Source organism: Mobula birostris, chromosome 12 (genome assembly GCF_030028105.1).
Source record: "Mobula birostris isolate sMobBir1 chromosome 12, sMobBir1.hap1, whole genome shotgun sequence".
Classification (NCBI taxonomy): domain Eukaryota; kingdom Metazoa; phylum Chordata; class Chondrichthyes; order Myliobatiformes; family Myliobatidae; genus Mobula; species Mobula birostris.
The window spans coordinates 9,459,785-9,477,183 of NC_092381.1; the positions used below are offsets into that span (position 1 = coordinate 9,459,785).

The 17,399-nt window shown below is 44.0% G+C and overlaps 1 protein-coding gene across 18 annotated transcripts in view; it reads right to left on the reverse strand.

The window, feature by feature from the left end:
• Window positions 1–17,399, reverse strand: part of adgrl2a (adhesion G protein-coupled receptor L2a) — a 958,846-nt gene that overhangs the window by 69,266 nt on the left and 872,181 nt on the right. For all 18 annotated transcript variants that reach the window (XR_011887962.1, XM_072273294.1, XM_072273297.1 and 15 more), the window contains 2 exons: window positions 7,053–7,175; window positions 3,645–3,844 (listed from right to left, as the gene is read on the reverse strand). Coding sequence is in view for 17 of the 18 variants with exons in the window: in XM_072273294.1 (XP_072129395.1) it covers window positions 3,645–3,844; window positions 7,053–7,175 (323 nt within the window). In the remaining variant the exon portion in view is untranslated. The remainder of the gene's footprint in view (window positions 1–3,644; window positions 3,845–7,052; window positions 7,176–17,399) is intronic.

The window sequence follows — 17,399 nt, forward strand, 5'->3', positions numbered from 1 at the left end:
ACTTCAACAGAGCACAACAAACAACAATGGCAAGCGAAGAGACCCTTTCCTCCTTACCACCCACCTGGTCACACACACACACACACACACACACACACACACACACACACACAGAGGAAGCGCTGCCTCCAAGCCTCCAGCCTGACGTGGACTCCATGAAGAAGCCTACAACTTTTAGGAACTCTCCCCATGGGTGTTACACAGCCGTGGGGGCGAGGCAACTACCAAAAGAGGAGGGGTCAAGAGTCTCTGATCATGCGACCTCTCCACCTCGCTCCTGCCCCACCTTGAACTATGACATTGGCACTCCACTCTGTAGAGATGGCTCTTTCTAGTGGCCATGAGATCTAGCTCTGATGACTAGTAGGACCAGAGCACTGAGAACTCAAGACAGACAGATACATATGGCATTACCACCATGTCACAGAGCGGTCTTTGGAACAGAGATGAGGAGAAATTTCTTCGGCCACAGGGTGGTGAATCTGCAGAAGGCATTCTGCTTGAGACACCAACAGAATCAACAAACTCATTCGTAAGGCCAGTGATGTTGTGGGGATGGAACTGAACTCTCTGACGGTGGTGTCTGAAAAGAGGATGCTGTCTAAGTTGCATGCCATCTTGGTCAATGTCTCCCATCCACTACATAACGTACTGCTTGGGCACAGGAGTACATTCAGCCAGAGACTCATTCTACCGAGATGCAGCACAGAGCGTCATAGGAAGTCATTCCTGCCTGTGGCCATCAAACTTTACAACTCCTCCCTTGGAGGGTCAGACACCCTGAGCCAATAGGCTGGTCCTGGACTTATTTCCTGGCATAATTTACATATTACTATAATTATTTATGGTTTTATTACTATTTATTATTTATGGTGCAACTGTAACGAAAACCAATTTCCCCCGGGATCAATAAAGTATGACCATGACTATGACTATGTGAAGGCCAAGTCATTGGGGATATTTAAAGTAGAGGTTGATTGGTTCCTGATTAGTAAAGGTGTCAAAGGTTATGGGGTAAAGGCAGGAGAATGGGGTTGAGAGGGATAATAAATCAGCCATGATGGAATGATGGAGCAGACTTGATGGGCCAAATGGCCTAATTCTGTTCCAATATCTTATGGTCTTATGGAGATGTTCACTCACATGCCCCTGCCATGGGTTGTTTCCTCTTTTGCTGGAGTTCATAAAGAATATTATTTCTCAAGTTTCTGTCAGAGGGATAGAGCTGGTTGGTGGGTTGACTGATTTACTTTAGTTTAAAGATTAGTTTTATTTGTCACCTATACAATGAGACATCAAAATATACAATGAGATGCGTCATTTGCATCAACCACAAACATAGTCTGAAGATGTACCTGGGGGCAGCCTGTGTGTATGTCCACACATCCAGTGTCAACATAGCATGTCCACAACTTACTAACCCAAATCTTTATGTGCTTAGACCAGGGGTTCCCAACCTTTTTTATGCCATGGAGCCTTACAATTAACCGAAGGCTCCATGGACTCCAGGTTGGGAACCCCTGGTTTTGAATCTTGGGAGGAAACCGGAGCACCCGGAGGAAATCCTTGTGGTCACAGGGAGAATGTACAAACCCCCTGTACAAACACATACAGGCATGTGTTCCAAAATACAGTGAAAAGCTTGCCTTGAAAACTGTTCATACAGATCAAATCATCACACAGTGCATTAAGGTAGAACAAGGTAAAACAATAACAATGCAGAATAAAGTGTAACAGCTACAGAGAAAGTGCAGTGTAGGTAAATGATAAAGTTCATGGTCATAACAAGGTAAATTGCGAGGTCAAGACTCAATCTTGTTGTACAGGAGGTCTCTTCAAGAGTCTGTTAACAGTGTGGCAGAAGCCGTGTTTCAGCCCGGTGGTACGTGCCTTCAGGCTTTTGTATCTTCTGCTGGATGGGACAGGGGAGAAGAGAGAATGTCCGGGGTATGTCACGTCTTTCATTGTGTTGGCTGCTCTACCGAGGCAGTGAGAAGTGTGGACAGTGTCCATGGAGAGGAGGCTGGTTATCGTGACGTGCTGAGCTGTGTTCACAACTCTCTGCAGCTTCTTGCCATACCAAGTCGTGACACATCCGGAGAGAATGCTTTCAATGTCCTTGACATCCATACATGAACAGTGGCAGAGCTGCTCCAGGGACCCCCAGTTTGATCCTGACTTTGAGTCCTGTCTGTGCGGAGTTTTCATGTCCTCTCTGTGACTGCATGTGCTCGCCACAAGTGCTTTAGCTTCCTTCCACATCTGAGAGACGTTCAGGTTGCTGGGTTAATTGACTGCTTGAAAACACCCATCACCAGGCTCGAAGGCAGCTTCATCCTGCTTTAGTAAGAATCTTAGACAGTTGCCTTGAACAATAAAGATATACTTTTGATCTCACAATTTACCATGTCATGGCATTTCAATGTTATATCTCTATCTGCACTTCACTTTCTCAGTAGCTGCTGCGGTATATTTTGGATTCTGTTATTGCTCTTTTAATTCTGTGCTACATCAAAGTTCTTAACTTTGGAATGATCTGTATGGAAGGCACACAAAACTAAGATTTGTTGTATACAGAAAAGTTTAATTTGCTAAACTCTGATACACTGAGCTGTAATAACATCGCAATAACCACTACGCTACCAATTGTTAGAGAAAGGCTGCAGGAGCTTTAGAGAGGATTGATTGCTTGCATGGTGGGTGGTGGGGGGAGCTGATGCTTTTGCTGAGGCAGGTGGGGGGGGAGGAGAGAGAAGGCTGATAGTTTTGCTGCTGCTTGTGCGTGGGAGGTGCGAGCGGGAGCTTTGGGGTTCTAACATATTTCTATCATTCATTCCTTCGGGTTTTTCTTCTGTTTTGTGGATGTCCTTGAAGATTAAGAATTTCAGGTTGTATACTGTATACATTCATTGATATTCAATTGAATCGTTGAACCATTGATGTAGAGGAGATTTACCAGGATGCTGCCTGATTAGAGGGCATGTCTTATGAAGATATGGGTGTGTGCAAAAGTCTTAAACAAATATAGATAGCTAGGGTGCCCAAGACTTTTGCACAGTACTGTATATTATGTCTTCACAGTTACCAAGTAACACTTAGTACTACTGAGCTAATACAAAGCTAAGTTCTCTGACTTCAGTTTCCCAACCATCTTCCTATTTTAATCAATATACAATACTGTGCAAAAGTCCTAGGCATCCCAGCTATACATATGTGCCTAAGACTTTTGCACCAGACTGTAGGTTCAGCAAGTTTTATCTTTCTTCTTTGGAGCAAAGGAGGATGAGAGGTGACTTGATAGAGTGGATAGCCACAGAGCTTCTCCCAGGGTGAAAATGACTAATACAAGGGGGCATAATTTTAAAGTGACTGGAGGAAGCTGTGGGGGGGGGGATGTCAGTTATTTACACAGGGAGTGGTGGGGACGTTGAACGTTCTGCCAGTGGTATTGATAGAGGCAGATACATTAGGGGCATTTAAGAAACACTTAGGTAGGCATATGAATGATAGGTTAATGGAGGGCTGTGTTAGAGGGAAGTGTTAGGATTGGTCTTAGAGTACATTAAAGAGTCAGCACAACATCATCAGCCGAATGGCCTGTACTGTCCTGTAAGGTTCTACGTTCCATGTTGTAGGTAACTCACATCGATGTGTTCCAACGTGAAGACCACCGGCTCTGTCACATAGATGCGGCTCGACTCCTTGTTGATCGACGCAGCGATGATGTGTGAGTTCACTGCAACAGTGTAGTTCCGCCCCGTACCGTCCCCTGCCACCTTGATTGTTGCATTCTCCGTGGTCAGGAACTGCCCCAGACTTTTGTACAGTGTGAACACCAACTTCGCTGCACCGACCCAACGTGGAAGGGGGACAGGACGGGAGGAGAGGAAGGAGGGGAGAAAAGAAAATATTAAAACCCATCAAAACACTCCCTTAAACCCCCACACGGAACACAAATGTTTATTTGACTCATCTCAATGCATTACGTGTGCATCCCTCCCTACCACATTGCCACAAGAAGGTGATACCCATCATCAAAGGGTCCCACCATCTGGGACATGCCATCTTCTCACAGTTCCCATCGGGCAGGAGGTACAGGAGCCCAAAGTCCCACACCACCTGGTCAGCAACAGCTAGTTTCCTTCAACTATTCAGTTCTAGAACCAATTAATTTAATTTTAAAACATTTTATTGCAATTTATCATTTTTTTATTATTACACATTACAATAAACTGCTGTCACAAAAAAACAAATTTCACAACAACACACACAAGATGCTGGGGGAGCTCTGCGGGTCAGGCAGCATCTATAGCGAGGAATAAACAGTCGGCGTTTCGGGCTGAGATCCTTTCAGCACATTTCAAAATATTCAGAAAGATCTCACAACATGTGCCAGTGATATTAAACTTGATATTGATTCCTAATCAAGTCGAGTTTATTGTTGTTTAACTATATACATGTATACTGATAGATGAGACATTTCTCTGAACCAGGCTGTAGTACACATATCACAGACATAATACACAATAACATATGAATGTAAGAATAAAATCTAAAAACAATTTAGGCACGAATAGTCTAACTAAAGAGCATAAGTTAAATATTGTAGGATACAGAACAAATCAACCGGTGACACCTCACACGCGGTGTGGCATCACTGAGGGCCTCAAGCAACACTACGACAGTTTTTGTTCTAATTGTTTTCTTTCTTGCAAAAATTGTGTATAATTTCATGTTTAATTTATATTTTTCTTGTCAGTGCTGCTTATCTGATGTTCTGTGTGCCTGTGATGCTGCTGCAAGTCAGTTCTTCATTATACCCGTGCAGACATGGACCTGTGGAGGTAGCAATGAACTTGACTTCGACTTTGATTATTGTTCACATTAATGGGACATTTACCTAAGTGACCATTTCATCAAGAAACAGTTGATTCAATGTGACACTAACTTTCATGTCAGCACAGAGAAGGGAGAACAGTGAATCTAAGAACAGAAGACATTGGAAATTTGCAGTGGCTCAGGTGGATCTGGGAATACAGGTCCATAATTCATTGAAAGTGGCAGCACAGGTAGATAGATAGCGTCATAAAGAATGCTTTTGGCACATGGCCCTTCACAAATCTATGTACTGAGTACAGGAGAAGGGATGTTATGTTGAAGTTGTCTAAGATGTTGGAGAGGCCTAATTTGGAGTATCATGTGCAGTTTTGGTCACCTAACGAGGTTGAAAGAGTACAGAGAAAACTTACAAGGATGTTGCTGGAACTGGAGGAACTGAGTTATAAAGAAAGAATGAACAGGTTAGGTCTGTATTTCTTGGAATGAAGAAGATTAAGAGGAGATTTGATAGAGGTATACAAAATTATGAGGGGTATAGATAGGGTAAATGCAAGCAGGCTTTTTCCCACTGAGGTTGGCTGAGACGACAACTAGAAATCATGGGTTAAGGGTGAAAGGTGAAAAGTTAAGGGGAGCAGGAGGGGAAATGTCTTCCCTCAGAGGACCATAAGAGTGTGGAATGAGCTGCCAGTGCAAGTAGTGCATGCAACCTCAATTTCAATGTTTAGGAGAAATTTGGATAAGTACATGGATGGGAGGGGTATGGAGGGCTTTCGTCCAGGTGCAGATCAATGGGACTAGGCAGTTTAAATCATTCGGCATGGACTAAGTGGTACAAGGGCCTGTTACTGTGCTGTATTTTCTATGATCCTATGACTCTAACTGCATAAGGAAAACTCTGTTATAATAATATTAACTTTCTGAAACTCCATAGATGCTGTCTGAGTCATAAAGTCATAGAGTCATAAAAAATTAAACAATTTGGCCACAACACTGACAGAAATTAATGCGCTTCAAAAAAAAAAATCCAAGCTTCTTTGGCCAATCAATTGAGGAATATTTGAACTGTGACCCCTGTTAAAGGCCTTTCACACATAAAATGCTGGAAGAACTCTGCAAGTTAGTAAGCATCTGTGGAGGTGAAGAAACAGTCAACATTTTGGGCTGAAACTTTCATCAGGACTGGAATAAAAGGGGGCAGAAGCCAGAAACACAGAAGTTGGATTTCTAAACACAAGAGATTCTGTAGATGCTGGAAATGCAGATCAACACACACACAAAATACTGGAGGAACTCAGTAGGTCAGGCAGCTTTAATGACAATGAATAAGCAGTTGACATTTCGGGCCACATGCCTTCATCAAAACGGAAAAGGAAGGGTGTAGAAGCCATAGTAAGTGGGGGGGGGGGTGTGGAGAAAGGGAAGCTAGAAGGTGATAGGTGAAGCCAGCTGGGTGGTAGTGGTGGTGGGGGGGGGGGGATAAAGTAAGAAACTGACAGGTGATAGGTGGAAAAGGTAAATGGTTGAAGAAGAGGGAATCTAATAGGAGAGGTGCTGAGAAATGGAAGGGGGAGTGGCACGAGGGTGGTGAGGGGGAGAGAAGAGGTGGGAGGGGGCCAGAATGTGGAAATCAAGGAGAGGGGAGGGAGTAAAAATGACTGGAAGTTGGAGAAATCGATGATCATGCCATCAACTTGGATGCTACCCAGACGGAATATGAGGTGTTGCTCCACCAACCTTGGAGTGGTCTTATCATGGCAGTAGAGAAGGCCATGGACTGACATGTCGTAATAGGATTGCGGATTGGAATTAAAAAGTTTGGCCACTGGGCATCCCTGCTTTTGGTGGAAGGAACAAAGTTGCTCGACAAAGGCCCCCCCGCCCCAGCCTATGTTGGGTCTCACCACTGTAGAGGAAGATTTTTGTTCAGAGTGCTATGAGCCTTCGGAACTCACTACCCCACAGCATAGCGGAGGCTAAATCAATGAATATATTCAAGGTGGATTAGTGGGGATGTGTTCTGAGGAGAAGTTGAGCAAACTCAAGTATTTGTAGAGGGGAATGGAGAATCGATGCTTCAGGCCGAGACTCGTCATGAGGAAGCTGCCTGAGCTGCTGAGTAGTTGGAGCAGTTGGAGTAGTTGTTCTTTTCAAGGCCACGGTGGTGTTGCTATCCGGATGACGGTCAGCGATCATTTGAGGACAACACTTACCAGTTCGACTGTTCTGTTTAATGGTGTTTCCAGAAAGCTGAATGGAGTTTCCTCCCATGTAACCCTGGGGAAATTTCAGGTCCTTAACTTGGCCTTCTGTGCTCAACACACCGACCTCCAGCACTGTGCAAGCAAGGGCAGAGGGAACAAGGAGAGCGAACTTCATTAGTAGGAGTACTCAAACTACATTCAGTGGCCACTTTATTAGGTACAGCTGTACACCTGCTCGTTAATGCAAATATCTAATCAGCCAATCATCTGGCAGCAACTGAATGCATAAAAGCACCTAGACATGGTCAAGAGATTCAGTTGTTGTTCACACCAAACGTCAGAACAGGGAAGAAAGGTAATCTAAATGACTTTGACCGTAGAATGATTTTTGGTGCCAGATGGGGATCTCAGATCTCCTGGGATTTTCACGCACAACGGTCTCTTAAGAGTTTACAGAAAATGGTGTGAAAAACAAAGAAAAGCATCCAGTGAGCTGCGGTCCTGTGGGTGAAAATGCTTTGTTAATGAGAGGTCAGAGGAGAATGGCTAAGCTGACAGAAAGTTGACCACAGGAACTTCAGGATAAATAACCACACATGCAATTAACCACACATTACAACAGTGGTAGAAGAGCATCTCCGAATGCACAACATATTGAACATGGAAGTGGATGACCTACAGCAGAAGACAACCATGAACCTAATCAAGTGGTCACTGAGTGTAGAACATAGAACAAGGAACATTACGGCGCATTAGAGGCCCTTTGGTCCACAATGTTGTGCAATCTAACCCTTCCCTTCCAAAAAATATCTGCCTCTACCAGAGGACGTTCCATGCACCCAGCACTCTGTGTAAAAAAACACTATACTTTCCTCCAATAACATTAAAATTATGCCCCCTTGTATTCGCCTTTCTGCACTGGGAAATGTCTTTGGTTGTCAACTCAGTTTAGGCTTTTTATTATCCTGTACTCCTCTATCAACTTACCTCTCATCATCTTTCGCTGCAGAGAGAAAAAGCCCTAGCTCACTCGACCTATCCTATTGGACATATAAGGCACGCTTTAAGACATCCTATAAGACATGCTCTCTAGTCCAGGCAGCATCTTGGTAGATTTCCTGTACATCCTCTCTAAAGCTTCCACATCCTTCCTATAATGAGGTGACCAGAACTAAACACAATATTCCAAGTGCGATGTACCTAGGTTTTTACAGGACTGCAACATTACCTCATGGCCCTTGAACTCAAATTACCAATCCTTATGACCAAACCAGCTAAGTACCCTGTAAAGAAGAGACGTTGACAGGTCCGGAACTGTAGGTAGGTTAGACTTTATGGTGATGAAAGATGTCATCAGATTTCTTAACGGTCCATGAATCCATGAACACTACCTCGTTATTATTTTACTTGTGCTTTTATAATCTATGAGCAGAGTTAGATGGCTCTGGGCCTAATGTCCATTTAAAACAGTGATGAGAAGGAATTTCTTTAGCCAGAGGGTAGTGAATCAGTGGAATTCATTACCACAGACAGCTGTGAAGGCCAAGACATTGAGTATATTTAAAGCAGAGGTTGATACGTTCTTGATTTGTCAGGGTATCAATGGTTATGTGGAGAAGACAGGAGAATGGGGTAGAGAGGGATAATAAATCAGTCATGCTGGAATAGCAGAGCAGAATTGATGGGCTGAATAGCCCAATTCTACTCCTATATCTTCTGGCCTTATGACCTAATCAAATTATTGTTGCTGTCTTCTGTGGCATGAAATGTTTTGTTTGCTGCAGCAGAGCAACAGGGGTAAAAGTTAGTGCATCATTTTACAGTGCCAGCAGTAAGAGCCTGGTTCACTTCCTGCCTCTGTCTCCCCATGACTGCATGGGGTTCCTCCCGGTGCTCCAGTTTCCTCCCACATTCTAAAGATGTATGGGTTAGGGTTAGTGTGTCGTGGGCATGCTTTGTTGGCGCTAGAAGCATGGCGACTGTCCCCAGCACATTCTTCACTGATCTGATTTGACAGAAACAATGCATTCCACTGTATTTTTTCATGTTTCAACGTACGGGTGACAAATAAAGCTAATCTTTATTCTGTACAGTGCAAAGACAAAAAAAAATCGATAAATTACGAAAATATATAAAGGGTTCACTATTTGTTTATCTTGCAGCTTAGAGTAATTTTAGTTTTTTGCAGTTTACTGCTGCCAGAAAACAGCACATTTCATTCATGTTGAGTAAGTCACTGATTATAAATGTGATCCCTATTTCCTTGACAGGACGCCGTCATGACGGCGTTTCTTTAGCAGGCTTTCTTATTTTTACAAGGTCCAGTTGCTAGCTCGATGCTCAATCCAGCACGGATGGAAAGCATGCAAGGGAGCCGGCTCGATTTGAACTCGGGAGCCTTTGCTCCGAAGTCCGGCGCTGATGCCACTACACCACCAGCTGGACATAGGTGAAGGAGATGAGCCTCTCCAAACTACCAGAAGGACCATTTATTTATTGAGATACAGCATGGAGTAAGCCTTTCCAGCCCTTCAAGCAGAGCTCCCTAGCAAATCGCCCGACTTAATCCTAGCCTAATCGTGGGACAATTTACGATGACGAAATAACCTACCAACCAGTACGTCTTTGGACTGTGGGAGGAAACCGGAGCATCGAGAGGAACTGGTTACTGTGAATAGAGCCAGCACACCAAATAAACATTTTTCACTATATCTTGGTACATGTGACAATGACAAATCAATATCAATATTAATTTAATTACTTGAATTTCAATCTTCCAGATAAAGCATTCATATTTATTTATTTATTTTACTTTATTTATTTCATGATACAGTGCGGAATAGGTCCTTCCAGCCCTTCAAGCCACACCAACCTGCAACCCCTTGATAATCCTGATTAACCCTAACCTAATCATGGGACAAATTGTAATTAACCTACCCGGTATATCTTTGGACTGTGTGAAGAAACCGGAGAACCTAGAGAAAACCACACATTCCATGAGGAGGACATACACACTCCTTACAGATGATGCTCGGATTGAACTCTGAACTGTGCTAACCCCTACATCACCCTGGCATTCTGACTTGTACAGTATGAAAACAAGCCGTATGGACAATCCTGTCCCTGCTAACCAAGGTGCTTTCCTGAGCTCATCCTATTTGCCCATATTAGAATCATTGTGGTGGTCGCACAGTAGATCACGCAAGTCAAGTATGATGTTCTAAGGGTTGCCTATTGGTGGGTTCTCAGGTGGCTGCAGATCCTGATCTAAGATCCACGTAATCCAGGATGTTAGGGTGAATTCCCTTAATGGAGAATGCCTGTGCGTGGCTTTGTTTAACATGGAGAGGCTGACATATGGGCAGCCACCACACCGCCCTTGACAGAATGGGTCAGGGCCAGTGATATGGAGTGCAAGATGACCGGGGACCCTTCACTGCTGCAGCCTTTCTCCACTTCACTGCCATTGTGATGTGTCATCATCTTCCTTCCATAAGCCCCTCCGCTAAGGTCTTTGTTGGATCACTCCTGTGTTCAGAACCTCTCCCTGGACCTTGCCATTATGGGTGATGCTACCAGGAGCTAACCTCCAGGCATTGCTCTCAAGATAGCAGGAACTCACAAGCCTCTCCGCCATGATAAAGTGCTGAGCCAGAGAGGAATTAAAGTAATGGAGCATGGATACAGGCTATTCAGCCCAACCAGTCTATGATAACCATTGTGCCCACCCCTCTAGTCCCGAGTTCCCATTCTCCTCCAAACCCTCCACCTCCATGTACCTATTCAAGTGCTTCTCTAATGATATTATTGTACCTGCCTCAACTACTTCTAAAAGGAGTTTGCACGTTCTCCCCATGACCGCAAGAGTTTCCTTTGGTTGCTCTGGTTTCCACCCACGTTCCAACTTGCGGGTTACGGTTAATAAGCTGTGGACATGCTATGTTGGCAAGGCATCCTCGGTCTGTGTTGGTTGTTAATGCAAACGATGCATTTCCTGCATGTTTTAATGTCTTGCGAGACCATGGATCTGCACCTGGAAAGTCTTCACTCTCCAGGGCGCAGGCCTGGGCAAGGTTGTATGGAAGACCGGCAGTTGCCCATGCTGTGAGTCTCCCCTCTCCACGACATCAATGTTGTCCAAGGGAAGGGCATTAGGACCCATACAGCTTGGCACCAGTGTCGTCGCAGAGCAATGTGTGATTAAGTGCCTTACTCAAGGACACAACACGTTGCCTTGGCTGGGGCTCGAACTCACGACCCTCAGGTCGCTAGTCCAAAGCCTTAACTACTTGGCCATGTGCCCACATACATGTTTGTTTTAATGTACATATGATAAATAAAGCTCATTTTTAATCTTCAATAAAGCAAATTGTAGACAGTCAGTAAGTTCAGCACCAATGGGCCCGTTTCTATCTGGTATGACTCCACAACTCCATGATGCAGATACTGGCCCGGATTCAACCCTTCCTGTGTTGAGAGATTGGCAGCATTGTTTGGCAAGGTCTCAAATCACTGCGAAAGGCCATTATGATTCAGCATGGGTCTGGAGCCATAGAGAAACCCAGAGTGAATAAGGAAGACAGGTTTTCCTTCCCTCAATGACTTTAGTGAACCTGTGAGAAACTTTAACAGCAGTTCCATAACTTCACACTCACTTTGCTGCAAATTGTCTTTTTTTAAATAAACTTCCAGATTTCCTTTCATAAAAGAAACCTCACGTCAAATTCAAAGTAAATTTATTATGAAAGTATGTATATGTCACCATATACTTTTTCCCTGCAGGCATTACCTCAGAGATAGAACTCTACAGACCACTGCTTGCACTACCCTGGACTTAGCTGTGACTGTTTATTACACTAATACAATTCATGTATAATTTGTAATCTGTGCATCGTCTGCACGTACGATGCTGCTGCTGCAAGCAAGTATTTTATTATACCTGTACCTCACATGATAATACACTTGACTTGGATATAAGATCAATAAGATATAGGAGCAGAAATAAACCATCAGGTCTGCTCTGCCATTTCATCATGGCTGGTTCATTTTCCCTCTCAGCCCCAATCTCCTGCCTTCTCCTCATATCCCTTCATGCCCTGACTAATCAAGAGTCTATCAGCCTCTGCCTTCAATATAAGCAGTGACTTGGCCTCCATGGCTGTCCATGTCAACAAATTCCACAGATTCACCACACTCTGGCTACAGAAATTCCTCTTCCTCTCCATTCTAAAAGGATGCCTCTTTATTCTGAGGATGTGTCCTCTGGTCCTAGACTCCCCCCACTATAGGAAACATCCTCTCCACATCCACTCTATCGAGGGTTTTCAACATTGGATAAGTTTCAAAGAGGTTATCCTTCATTCTTCTGAATTGCAGCAAGTACAGGCCCAGAGTCATTAAATGCTCCTCATACGACAAACCTTTCAATCCCAGAATCATTTTTGTGAACCTTCTTCATGAAAATGGTTCCAGGTTTGAAAGGCTTGTCAAATAGGGAAAGTTTGGATCAATTAGGGCTTTATTCTCTGGAGGGTGCAATATTGAGGGGAGATTTGATGGAGGTATACAAAATTATGAGGGGTATATGTAGGATAAATGCAAGCAGGTTTTTTCCACTGAGGTTGGGTTGACTACAAATAGAGATCATGGGTTCAGGGTGAAAGATGAAAAGTTTAAGGGAAACATAAATGGCATGTTCTTCACTCAAAGGATCGTGAGAGTGTGGAACAAGCTGCCACTATAAGCGGTAGATATGGGGTCGATTTCAACACTTAAGAGAAATTTGGATAGGTACATAGATGGGAGGGGTATTGAGGGCTATGGTCCAGATGCAGGTCAATGGGTCTAGGGAGATTGATAGTGCAGCATGGACTAGATGGTCTGAAGAGCCTGCTCCTCTGCAGTGGTATTCTATGATTCTATGACTATGACTCTATGGATTTGAGATTGGCTTTATTTGTCACATTCACATTGAAGCATCAAAACTCACAGTGAAATGTGTTGTTTGTGTCAAATCAAAGGGGTGAGGATTGCGCTGAAGGTAGCCCGCAAAAGTCACCATGGTTTCAGCGCCAGCATAGCGTCATTACATACACAAAGACTGACAAACAACCATCGTGCAAAATAGACAAGTAAATAAATAAATAAAACTCAGGACATGAGTAGGCAGAGGGGATTAGTTTAGTTGGCCAGTTAATTGGCTCAGCACAATGTAGACCAAAGGGCCTGTTCCTTTCGTGTACAGTACAGTCAGCCCTCCTTATCCGCGAGTTCCGCATGCATGAATTCAACCAACCGCGAATCGAGAAAACCTGGAAGTGCTCTTCCAGCACTTGTTGTTCGAACATGTACAGACTTTTTTTCTTGTCATTATTCCCTAAACAATGCAGTATAACAACAATTTTACATGGCATTTACATTGTGTTAGGTATTATAAGTAATCTAGAAATGATTTAAAGTATACGGGAGGATGTGCGTAGGTTATCATGGATAGGGATCGGAAAAAAACGGAAGTTCTCTTACTCAGTAAGTTGGAACAGGTACATCCGATATTATGTAGCGTCAGTTAGTCAAACGTTTGTCTTAGTATATAGTATATATTTTACCTATCTGTGCATATAAAACACTTAAGAAACGTATATTTCAGCGCCAGACTTGGGAACAGAAATTCCCAAGTTCGATCCAGTGACAGACCACTCCCGAGTGCGCTCTCCATCCGTGCCGGGTTGATGTGAAGGATCAAAAACCCAAAACCCCAAAACCCAATAATTAAACCACTGTGTTGCTTAGTAATAATTGTAGCTTTCATCAGGGCAGGGCTTTCCTCACTTTATCCTTTAAAATTGTTCCAATCGTTGACTGACTGTAGCCTAACGCTTTTCCAATGACCGATGGCGTTTCACCTCTTTCCGATGGCTTCATTATTTCCACTTTATTTTAAATCGCGATTATTTTCGTGAACAGAAACACTGCAGATTCAGACCTCTGCCACCAGGTCCTAATGCCCACCGCACTGCGACAGGTTAAATAAAGTCCGGGGTTCCGCTGGGTCCTATGAGTCAGCTGCACCTTTCCTCATTCCCTGTCACGCCCACTGTTGAGCTTGAACGCACGCGAGGTCATTACCCGCGCGTCATCCATGTCAGCGTGGGAAGGAGATCAACTCCTCGAGCTTGCAAATGACGGCAGGCTGAAAAGTTTCTTTGACATAATATCTCTGCCGGCATTCTGGATCAAAGTCAAGGCTAAAAATCCTGAGATAGCCACGAAAGCACTGAAAATGTTGCTTCCAACATATCTCTGCAATGAATGCAATGAAAACTAAATTGCGGAATAGACTGGACATAAGGAACTCCCTTCAAGTATAGTTGTCTCCCATCACCCCTCGATAGGACTGTCTTGTTGCAGGAAAACAAGCCCAGGGCTCCCACTGATTCAGCGATATTGGTGTGTTGCAATGATTTTATATGTTCATACGAGGAAAATATGCGCTGTGTGTTTGATATCCAAACATTACTTAAAATGATATGATGCTATTATAAGTGACTTATATAACCATGTAACAATTACGGCATGGAAACAGGCGATCCTGCTCCTTCTAGTCTGTGCCGAACGCTACTCTCACCTAGTCCCACCGACCTGCACTCAGCCCATAACCCTCCATTCCTTTCCTGTCCATCTACCCATCCAATTTTTCTTTAAATGATAATATCGAACCTGCCTCTACCACTTCTACTGGAAGTTCGTTCAACACTTCAAGCTCCCCTGATAATCGATGTATCACTATATTCATGCGAGGAAAATATGCACTGTGTGTTTAATATTAAATTTGTTAGATAAACCCTTTTAGAAACGAAATTGAGTGTATTAGCCACTTAGCACCTATTTTCCGGTTGTGATTAACACCGCCGCGGCCGCCAACAGAATCGGCAAAAACAATTTTTAAGAAATCGGCAAGTAAACGCATGCTCAAGTTACGCATGTTGCACTGGTGCCTGCGCAAGGCTTCATGGTCATTGTAGTCTTTCTCGGGGTAAACCCAACGTATTTGACTGCTACTCTGAAGGAAGAGTTAGTAAGAGATTTGAAATCTCTTACTAACTCTTCCTTCAGTTAGTCCTGACAAAGGGTCTCGGCCTGAAACGTCGACTGTACCTCTTCCTAGAGATGCTGCCTGGCCTGCTGCGTTCACCAGCAACTTTGATGTGTGTTGCTTGAATTTCCAGCATCTGCAAATTTCCTGTTGACTGCTACTCTTGTACGTTGGCAACCCTATCCCCCCCCCCGCCCCCACCCCGGTCGGCCGGTCCGCAAGAATATTGTTAATATGAAACTGGTCCGCAGTACGAAAAAGGTTGGGGACCCCTGAAATAAGGGACTTGAGCATCCGCGTTTTTTGGTATCCGCGAGGGATCCCGGAACCAATCCCTTGCGGATAAGGAGGGCTGACTGTACTATGTTCTGTGTTCTACCATGAGCTGTAGAGTCCTTGAAAGTGAGCCTACATGTTGTGTAATCAGTTAAGCGTAGAGGTGAGTGAAGTTATTCACACTGATTCAGGAGCCTGACGGTTGTAGGGTAAAAACTGTTCCTGAACCTGGCGGTGCAGGACCTAAGGCTCCTGTACCTCCTTCCCAATTGTGTAGTGAGGAGAGAGAATGGCCTGAAGTTCAAAGTACACTTATGCTCAAAGTACGTATAAATTACACAACCTTGAGATTTGTCTGCTTACAGGCAGTCGCAGGCGAATCTCATGGCTGTATAATTTATACATGGTGGGCTACTCTACCTGCCTTAATCGCTGTTTTTGGCAGCTCGTTCCTTATACTGACCACCCTCTGTGTGAAAAATGTAATCCCTCAAATTCCTATTAAATCTTTCCCCTCTCCCCTTAAAGCTGTGCCTTTGAGATCTAATAGGAAAGTTGGGGGGCTACTTTTTTTTTTACACAAAAAGCGGTATGTTTATGAAATGAGCTGCTGGATGAAGTGGTTCATACAGGTACATTAACACTTTCAAAAGGAAGTGGTGGAGGAGAGAGGTGGAAGGGGGAGTTGTAAATGACATGTTCTGGATTCAGCGAGAGGGTGGTGAATCTGTGGAATTCATTGCCGCTGATGGCTATGGAGGCCAAGTCATTAAATACATTTAAAGCAGAGGCTGATAGGGCATCAGAGGTTATGAGAAGACAGCCGGAGAGAAAAGTCATGATGGAATGCTGGGTAGCAGGATGAAGATACGTCTCTACCAAAGGAGGAGTGAGGCGCTCCTTCCCTCCCCTAGCCTGCACTCACCTTGAGCAAGGTGTAGCACCTGCTTAGGCCTCCCCCAGTCAAGGGTCACGCGAAGCCATGGGAACAGGTGGTGGATGGTCGTACGAGCAGCTGATGTATATCACAAGTCCTGGTGATGCGACCACTGATGCCAGGCAGACAATCTCTTAAGAGTTTTGATAATGGGTGTGGTCACCCGCCTTGTAAAGACACTGCCCAGAAGAGAGCAATGGTAAACCATTTCTGTAGAAAGTTTTGCCAAGAACGATCATGGTCACTGGAAGACCATGATCGACTATGTCTTATGACACAGCACACGATGATGATAATCACAGTGAACAGAGCTGAGGAGGAAATTCTTCAGCCCGAGAGCAGTGAATCTGTGACATTCATATGGCTATGGAGGCCAAGTCATTGGGTGTATTTGAAGCGGAGGTTGATAGGTTCTTGATTAGTCAGAGAGTCAAAGATTATGGGGAGAATGAGGTTGAGAGGGTAAGTATATCAGCCATGATTGAATGGTGGAGCAGACTTGATGGGCCATAAAGCCCAATTCTGCTCCTAGGTCTTATGGAGATGGAGGTGGAGGTGGGATGTGAGGAACGAGATGAAAAGGGAGAGACATAATTTATGTGTTCTGAATTAAAACTCTACCTTACCCACTTGCTGATGCAATGTAAACAGTGAAACCATGCAGCATCTGCCTTCCAGCCCAGTAATTAATTTAAAAAATAAATACATCTGCACATCCTGCAGATTCCCACTTCCCACCCCAAAAAAAAAAGAACAATGCCGTTCATTAAATATATTTTTGTAGTTTGAAAGCAATTTGTGAAAGACAATAGAGACAGATTTCCTCCAACCGCTATTCGTCACTGACACCCTGACTGGGAAAATTCTCTTATTGTTTCTCTCCCCTCCGAGGGTTATAACTCAGTTCTTTTAAAATTCATTTACTATTTCTCCAGAAATAGCTGAGGGCCAGATCTTCCTGACAACTCTGAGATTGGATTCCGGTACGATTATCCCATTTGAAAAGAATCCATCACCTGAGAGTAACTATTACCATCACGGCCTGACTCGC